The sequence below is a fragment of the Esox lucius genome, chromosome 18 (assembly GCF_011004845.1).
Source record: "Esox lucius isolate fEsoLuc1 chromosome 18, fEsoLuc1.pri, whole genome shotgun sequence".
Taxonomy (NCBI): domain Eukaryota; kingdom Metazoa; phylum Chordata; class Actinopteri; order Esociformes; family Esocidae; genus Esox; species Esox lucius.
This window is the reverse complement of record NC_047586.1, coordinates 1,863,080-1,872,788: the sequence shown is the minus strand read 5'-3', so window position 1 is coordinate 1,872,788 and position 9,709 is coordinate 1,863,080. Positions and strand designations below refer to the sequence as shown.

The 9,709-nt window shown below is 43.3% G+C and overlaps 1 protein-coding gene across 2 annotated transcripts in view; it reads right to left on the bottom strand.

Annotated features, from left to right (window-relative positions):
• Window positions 1-425: 425 nt before the first annotated feature.
• The window catches only part of nbas (NBAS subunit of NRZ tethering complex), a 145,435-nt gene continuing 136,151 nt past the window's right edge, over window positions 426-9,709 (bottom strand). For both annotated transcript variants that reach the window (XM_034287943.1, XM_034287944.1), the window contains exons 52-55: window positions 9,408-9,547; window positions 5,394-5,547; window positions 4,811-4,942; window positions 426-1,003 (exon numbers count right to left, since the gene is read on the bottom strand). In XM_034287943.1, coding sequence (XP_034143834.1) covers window positions 740-1,003; window positions 4,811-4,942; window positions 5,394-5,547; window positions 9,408-9,547 — 690 coding nt within the window. In that variant the 3' untranslated portion in view covers window positions 426-739. The remainder of the gene's footprint in view (window positions 1,004-4,810; window positions 4,943-5,393; window positions 5,548-9,407; window positions 9,548-9,709) is intronic.

Genomic DNA, 9,709 nt, shown 5'->3' with positions numbered 1-9,709 from the left:
TCTCATCTCGCTCCACTCTCTATGTTCAATATGTTCTCTCTCGTTCACAAAGGGAGAGTGCTTGACAGCTTACGCTGTAAGTTTCAGATGTCATCCTACCTCCAGTGTGTCAAGATGATTCTACATCCTGGCCGGTTAGACGCCACACACCACAACGTCTTCCACCACAACGCCACGCACCACAACGCCACACACCACACACCACAACGTCTTCCACCACAACGCCACGCACCACAACGCCACACACCACAACGTCTTCCACCACAACGCCACGCACCACAACGCCACGCACCACAACGTCTTCCACCACAACGCCACGCACCACAACGCCACACACCACAACGTCTTCCACCACAACGCCACGCACCACAACGCCACACACCACAACGTCTTCCACATAACTCACAACCATTAACTCACAACCATTAGAATGAATTTATGTTTATTTATTTTTGTTTCAGAACACTGAACAGCCAATCACGCACACGGCTTCCTGTAATTACATGCACAAGAACAACTTACACCCTATTAGTGGCCAATTACCTCGCTGTGCTCAGGTCCTCAGCATGGGGCTCTGGGGTCAATTAGTTTATTAGACAACAATTAATAGAGGAACAGAATTAAATGGGTGGCTATGCTAAATTATCTAACCCAAGGAGGGATGGTGTCTGCTGGGATGTATGAACACACGGAGTATGTATGTCAGCATAGAAACGTATGGACGTGACGTGAGTGTGTGTTACAGCCACTTCCTGAGGACAGTCAGAGCCGTGCTAAACGTGCTGAGGCCCGGGTGAGTCCCACGGTGGGCCAGAAGCAGGGAGCCGGCCTGAGCCTTGAACCCGGCATGCAGTAGCTCCGCGGCGGCCTTCTCCACGTCCCAGCACCCCTCCTGGTGGCTGGAGAGCAGGTGGGTGCTGAGAGCGGCGTAGAGCGGCGAGGACACGCAATCCACCAGCAGACCAGCGTCCAGCAGCAGAGACAACAGCTCCGGGTCAGACACCTTCGAGGGAGACGGGAGGAGTCAGGGTTTCTCATCATGACGGACTTCACACAGTGACCTTGGCGCTCCCCTGGTTGTGACTGCTTGTGTGGTAATAGAAGCCTGATGAGGTCACACTGAGGTCACTTCCTGCACTAACCTTTAGCTGCTGCTATACCCAAAACACACACACACACAGACACACAGACACACACACACACACAGACACACACACACAGACACACAAGAGAGAGGAGAAAGAGAGAGAGAAGGGGAGAGAAAGAAACTGAAAGGGACGGAGAGAGAGAGAGAGTTTGGAATATAGAACAGATGACAAGTAAAGGGAGGCATCTACCCATCCATCCATCATCCATCCATCCATGACCCATCCATCCATCATCCATCCATCCATTTATCCATCCATCCACCCATCCATTTATCCATCGCTCCAGAGAAAGAGAGCGTGACTGGAGAAAAGAAAGTACAGCATTCAAGAACACAGTCTATGTGCCACAAATGGAGATCCTTCCCTCACATTACCCAGAGAGACCCAGACTGAATAGGAGAATTAATCAAACATTGACAAGCTCCTGTATCAACAGGAAGACTCATCCAAACCCCCCTCCTCACACACCATACATACTGTACTACATAGGGAATAGGGGGCTAGGGCTGTTATCAAAGGTAGTGTACTACATAGGGAATATGGGGCTAAGGTTGTTATCTAAGGTAGTGTACTACATAGGGAATAGGGGGCTAAGGTTGTTATCTAAAGTAGTGTACTACATAGGGAATAGGGTGCTAAGGTTGTTATCTAAAGTAGTGTACTACATAGGGAATAGGGTGCTAAGGTTGTTATCTAAAGTAGTGTACTACATAGGGAATAGGGTGTTTTTTGGAAATGTAAGAGTCAGAATGATTGACAGCTTGCTGGAGTTAAAGAGAGTTGATGAAGGTATAAGTGACAGAGTGTATACATAACTACTGTTTGATAATTAATTCATGACATAACATCAAAACTCGATTTCCCTCTGTCTCTCTCTGTCACCTCAGAAGGTGTTCTGGTTGAGTATTTGTCTATTGTATGTTTTATGAACAAGGTGCACAGAAGTGCCATTAAAGGACTTTCTATGTCCTAATTGTCTTCCTTCGCCTCTCTATCTCAGTGGAGTATGTCTGGTCTTGTCTGTGTCAATGCTTAATAGACTCCAGCGTAGTGACGAACCTCCGCTTTTGTCTAGAAGTCGGTATTGCAGGTTCCGGTTTACTTACTAATACTCATCTGCATTAGTAAACACCTAAACTCACAACAAGATGAGTGATGCTGTAAAAAGAAATATAATGTACGTGACTCATTTAAGTTTCAAGGTACAAGTGGGGCATCATTTTAATCAGGAGAATGTCCTCTTTTTAATAAAATATGGCTTGCGCCATTCAATGACTTCAAACGCTAGACTAGAAATAGTAAGAAAAGGCGATTTTTTATATACTTCCACGTAACGCAGGTTTAAGCACAATTAATACCATATAGGACCAGATGTTTACTTCCTATGCCAGTTGTTATTTTTCAGTTTGGTTGTGAAATGAGGTTACAGTAGTAAAATAAAAGAGGAGATCTGTTTTGGTGCTTTTTTGAGGCTATGGAATTTTAAGCTTCATTCAGGTTAGAAGAGGCTGAACGAAGGTTTGTTTCAGTTCACTTGCTATGGGGACGCGCTAGCGTTCCAGCTCAGCCAGCGTTCTTTTGACGTTTTTGAGGCTAGGGTGAATTATTATGCGTTCTATTGTCCTGCCTAATACTACACTAAAAAGGAACACATCGCTAACTACCTTAGCCGATAGCCGGCCGGCACACCACAGTAAACAACTTACCCTCATAGTTGAGCAGATAACTCGATACGTAGAGTTTGAATCCCTTGTTCCGCTTGCTTGTTGGAGCAGGGGACCAGGCATCAACAATTCGATGGACATCACTAATGCTTGTTTTAGGCAGGTCTTGGAGACATCTACTAAAAACTGAAATTTTTGGCGACGCGGGTGATCGCCTTAAGTAAACCGGAAACTGATATGCCGACATCTGGCTAAAGCAAAACTTCGTCCATACGCTTGTGCACAGAGCCTACTGGACCACACTGTCACTGTGTAACAGAAGAGATTCATCATTACTATGCTGTGTGGGATTCTTTCTTTCCTCTTCTTTCCACCCTCCTCCATCCTCTTCCTCCTCTTTTCGCCTCTATTTTGTCTCTGCCTCCCTCTCCTCTCTCCCTCTGGTCCCCCTCACCCCCAGCCTCTGGTCCCCCCTCTCTCCCTCCAAATACTCAGTAATTCATTGACGGGGATAAAGGAATGTCATGAGTAACACCGCAAAACCCCAAATCCATGAAATGATCCTCTGAGTAACACTGCAAAACCCCAAATCCATGAACTGATCCTCTGAGTAACACCGCAAAACCCCAAATCCATGCAGAGCAGAATTAGGACCATAGAACAATACTGATAACCACACCCAAAAATTGTTGTTCAGTTCTACCTGAAGGTAATTCAAACCTTCCAGAACAGTCTACAGAGAGATGAAAGTAGAGAACTGTCTTCTGAGCTAGGTGGTCTTGTGTCTCTCACAAACACACTGCTCCGAGCCCCAGGATAGAAAAACAATTAGAGTCGACCAAATCATAAGAAAACAAAAAGATAATTACTTGATACATTGGCAAGAAAATTTAAATAAATTATGAAAGGAACAGAAGGAAATCCGATTACTGTGACTGACCCAAAATGAAGACCAGACCAGCGTGACCAACCCAAAATAAAGACCAGACCACTGTGACTGACCCAAAATAAAGACCAGCGTGACCAACCCAAAATGAAGACCAGACCACTGTGACTGACCCAAAATGAAGACCAGACCAGCGTGACTGACCCAAAATGAAGACCAGTCCAGCGTGACCAACCCAAAATGAAGACCAGACCACTGTGACTGACCCAAAATGAAGACCAGACCACTGTGACTGACCCAAAATGAAGACCAGACCAGCGTGACCAACCCAAAATGAAGCCCAGACCACTGTGACCAACCCAAAATGAAGCCCAGAACAGTGTGACCAAACCAAAATGAAGATCAGACCAGTGTGACCAACCCAAAATGAAGACCAGACCACTGTGACTGACACAAAATTAAAGAAAAGCCTGACGGTGTACAGGCTCAGTGGACATGGCCTTGCTATAGAGAGGCCACCATAGGCAGACCTGAGAAAACTGGATGGAAATCGAGCTGCACTACCTTGACCAGTCCAGTACCATCTGCAAAACTGTCGCTGACGCATACCAAGAATATACAAAAGACTACTAGCAAAGTGTGATTCATTTCATTACATTTCCTTACTAATGAGTTTCACATGATTTGTTTTAAATAACATCTCCTGACCTGTGTTCCAAACAGCACTCTATTCCCTAATGAGTACACCATGGACTCTGGTACAAAGTAGTTCACTATGAATGGAGCAACTGTCAAAGCTACAGCACAGCTAATACATTCTCATCTGTAAACAGGAGGTAGGGTGTGTGTGTCTTCACAAGGCATCTCTATTTTTAGTGTTATTATATTGTGAACCATTGTTCCAACACATCTCAGGTGGATTAACACTGAACAAGACGAGCAACCCCACTTTATATTGCTCTTCTCCTACATGTCTCCTCCCTCCACTGTTCAGATGAGGAGATACGGGTCTCTGCTATATTAAACTGCTTCTCTGGCCGTTGGCTCTTATCTGATCCTGGAACAGTTTAACTTAACTCTGTGTGTGTGTGCGCGCGTGTGTGTGTCCTTACCTCCGTGAGGTTTTTAATCTGATCCAGGGTCAGCTCTAAGAGCTGTGGGTCTTTACTCTCAGTCATCAGTTTGAGAGCAGGAAGCTTCAGGCCTGGCTGTTCCAGAAGAAGAAATGATATGTGTCTGATACACTGTTAGAGTGAACAGAGAGTTAGAGGAGAGTGGGAGAAACAGAGAAGACAGAGAGTAGAAAGGGGGAGAATAATGTTAAAATAAGAGGTAAAACACTCACATGGACATATGACAGGCGTAGACTTTTAAGATCAGTAAATAACACACTAGTATACTGTATGGATATCACAACGCAATCTAATGCTCCCATCATGATCAGCTTGGAATTAGAAATGTCACTCCCCTTTCTCTCCCCCACCCATCTCTCTTCCTCTCCCCCACCCCTCTCTCTTCCTCTCCCCCACCCCTCTCTCCCCTACCCATCTCTCTTCCTCTAGACCTTTACCAGGGTTTTGTTAGGGCTGGACAGAAAACCTACAGTGCTATACAGAACACAAGTGCGAACGCGCACACACACACACACACACACACACACACACACACACACACACACACACACACAGGAGTTACCTGTAAAGGTAATCTGTGTTTGGAGGGGTAGAGGGAGCGGACCATGTCGATGATCTCCTGACCCAGGTCAAGAGTGACCTCCAACCTCTGACTTCTGCAGTGTTCCATCAGGTTAGAGGTCAACAGCACCCAGGGGTTATGCTCACTCTCAGCCCTGTGGAGAGGAGAGAGGGTTGTTTCTGGGCTCTGTGTGTGTGCATAACTGTAACAGAAAACAGTTTTACTTAGGAAACAAGGAGAGAGGAAAGGAGGGAGTACTCTTTGGTGTTAATATTAAACACCAAGTTTCCCTCTTTCCATCGCCCTCCCTCCCTCGCTCCCTCACACACACACACCTCTCAGAAAATGAACGACATTTAGAATAAAAAAATCCTAATATTTTCACAGTCTCTAGATGAGAAGGCACTTTGAGGTACAGATAACACCTCAATTTATAACAACTCTCAGTAAAACAAACAGAGAGAGAGAGAAAGAGAGAGAGAGAGAGAGAGACTGAATTTGAGGAAACTAGTAGCAGGAGTGAGTAGCATTATCTAACTGATGTAATTCCACAGAAACACAGAAGTCCATTAAGCTGCTACAATAACGTAGTGTGAGTGTGTCTGTCTGTCCTGGAGTTAGAATTGGCCTGGATTACCTGGTGTACAGACGCTGACGTACAGATAGATGGACGACATACAGAATTATACCAAACACGACTCGGCCAAATAGCACAACAAACCTAATCTCAACCGTTGCTAACAGCTAATGCTAGCCGCTAGTATGTCAAAAGAGGTTTCCTGTGTGAGCCATAGCGATGCTGCTAATGCTAACCCTAACGAATCCTATTATCTCTCCTAACATTCTGCACAGATAAAAACAGACAGCCAGGAGCTAGCTGCTAGCCAGATAGATATTAATATTAATGGAATGGAAGGCGGAGGGGGGAAGGCAGAATGAAAGAGAGCGCGAGAAAGCGAAAAATTATAATGGTGTCAGAACAACAAAACAACAATGTGACCTGACAACCCGCTACGTGTAACCGTGCAACTACCACACATTACCATGGTGATAATGAGAGCTGACTAAGGTTTTCCGACAAGCCACCTTGACCAAGTGTTACTGTAACAATGTCACGCTAACGACTCCCTTTACAAGACAGCTGCTGTGGTTAAACATGAAACAGGAGTAGATGAGAGGAGGCGGAGGAGGCGGAGGAGAGCAAGAGGTGAAGACGACAACAAAATCAGGAGGTTTAGCTGGGCACTGAGACGAGCCATGTTTGTTGAGGCACATTCTTCAGGACGTGAATGATTGCTGATCCTGGTCAAGCTGTCTGACATTCCTCACGGCACCTCATCATTTCTCTATAGATCTTTAATTAAAGCATTCAGAGAAATTCGATAATCTGTTGTTTTGTTGTTGGCGCCACTCCAGAATTTCCCATAAGTGTTTTAACTGGTTCAGGGATGTCTTTGTCTCTGAAGCTCCTGACCAAGGTGCCAGAACAATTCACCTTCTTGAAGGTACGAAATCTATTTCTGCTGGCCATGGTAGACACCCTCTTGCTTTCAAACTATTTTCCATCCATCATTTACTACAATTTTGTAAATACCTGAGAAATAAATGCAAAAAATCCAGCTAATGTCAACTAGTTAAAGGCCTAACTTCAATCTTGTTTCCAAAAACATTTGGACACTGTGTAAAATGTAAAAATAAAACAGAATGCAATGATGCAAATCATTTATCCCTACATTTAATTGAAAATAATACAAAGACAATATATCAAATGTTGAAACTGAGAAATGTTATTGTTTTTGGAAAAATACATGACCACTTTGAATTTGATGCCAGCAACACGTTTCAAGAAAGTTGGGACTGGGGCATGTTTACCACTGTGTTGCATCACCTATTCTTTTAACAACGCTCTGTAAGCGCTCGGGAACTGAAGAGACCAATTGCTGCAGTTTTATAAGTGACATGTTTTCCTATTCTTGCTTGATATAGGATTTCAACTGCTCAACAGGTCAGGTATCCTTTGTATTTTTTGTTTCATAACGCACAAAATGTTTTCAGTGGCTGATAGGTCTGGACTGGAGGCCGGACAGTTTAGCACCTGGACTCTTTTACTACAGAGCCACGCTGTTGTAATGTGCAGAATTTGGTTTGGTATTGTCTTGCTGAAATAAGCAAGGCCTTCCCTGAAAAAGATGTCTAGATGGCTGCATACGTTGCTCCAAAACCGATATATATTGTTCAGCATTAATGGTGCTTTCACAGATGTGCAAGTCACCAATGCCATGTGCACTAATGCACCCCCATACCATCACAGATACTGGCTTTTAAACTGTGCGCAAACAACAAGTTGGATGGTCCTTCTCCTCTGCGTCCACAATTCACAAACATTATTTTACGTTTTTGATTCTTCAGACCACAGTTTTGCACTTCGCCTCAGTCCATCTTAAATGAGCTTGGGCACAGAGAAGGCAATCAGCATTTAGGATTTGAACCAACTGGTTTGTACTATCTGTAGCATTTTAGTGACGATTGGTGGGGTGCAGTGTTCATTAAGTCTTACTTAGTTTGAGTTTTAATCAGTCTACTAGAACTCAAATCAGTCTACTTGAGCACATGATGGAAGTTAGATGGAACCTAAATGTTCATTATTAAACCAAAAAAACACAATGGATAAATGTGATAAAAATCATAGTCATTTTAGTTTAAAATTTACATCAATGCATTTTTATCTATTAATTTAAAGAAATTATGCTACATCTAACTTCGAACAAACTGTGAACATGCCGGACTTGGATGTGATTAGTTATCATCTGGAAACACTGTCAGAGAAATTAAACCAGAGCTTTGAGTCCTGTCACACTTCCATCACCTCCCTCTCTCAGCCTTTTTTCTCTACCCTGTTTCTCCTCTCCCTCCTACTACCATTTTAATGGCCTCCTCTTATTTTTCTCTCCCAACTCTCTCTGCCTGTCTCTCTGAAGCCTTCCCTTCTCTCCCCATTTTAAATCTTCCCCCCTTTCTTTCTCTCTGTAAAAAACTCCACCTCTCTCCAATAATGTCTCACACTTTCAGTTTTTTAGTTGGTTTGGAATGTTACTGGGCTCTTTATAACATGCTGTGTCATTTACTTTAGGGCCCCATAAAACCTGTTATATTTTTTTGTCTAAATCAGTTTTTTGTGTTTGTTTTTACAGTTTTCTGATTTCCCTCTGTTTTATGGGTGATTACCTCTCAAAACGCAATTCGTTTTTTTGGAAAATAATTAAACTGGATGTTCTAAGTTAAACCAGTGAAATCAGGAAACAACCTTTTGCTCTAAAAATATGAACATCGTTACCAGAAAATGCAATTGAAGAGACGCCACTAACCAACGTATAATTTCAGGGTTTCTGTAGCCACGCACGACTGCAGTTTCCCAAATAAATCACAACTCAATGACCATGATCGTTATTCAGCCAGGTATAAGAGTGTTTTTCTTTCAGAAAGGCTTTTTATCTACAAAAAACAGTTATTACATTAACAGAATGACTAATGGCTACACAAAGTGATAGGCAATCAAGCGCTCGCTGTCAGGGGCGTTCCTGTACTGCCTATTAAAAATTTAGTGAAAACAAATTCACCCACACATTTTGATCAAGTCTCATGGGGCAACATTTATTGGAAGTTGAATTCCATTGGTCAGCATTCCGTGTATCCAGACCTCTGCATTCTAATGGAGCATGTTAGGATGTGTTCCAATAACACAAATAAATCTTTCATTGTTATGGAAATAAATGAAAAACAATATATAATTTTATATGGCAGCTACAAGATACCATCCCAAGTGACAGACCTCAGGTTGGTAAGTTCTAGCTAGCTATGTTTACAGACAGTTAGCTAGGTTCACACCTAGCTAACTGTCTGTAACTAACTGTCACCACACCATAAAATATTTATCTCAAGCTTTTGTATTGGTCTACATGCCTGAAAGTGTGTTTAAGGGTAACAGAGAAGAACAATTAAACAGAAAAAACTTACACTTCCTGTTTCATCATAGGAGGCCATGCTTGTAGGAGGAGCATCAGCTGCTGAAACTCCTCCCACTTACTGCTGTTGCCTAGCAGCTGGAGGAAGAGAGAATACCTCTTGTCCTCATCCTCTATGGAGTCCATTTCCACCTGACAGGAAGAGAGAGAAAGAGAGAGAGGGTGAGAGAGGGAGACAGGCAGAAAATAAAGGGAAGAGAAAAATAAGTAGAAAGAAAAATAGGGAGAAACAGAGTGAGAGAGGGAGAAAGACAGGGTGAGAGAGGGAGAAAGACAGGGTGAGAGAGGGAGAAA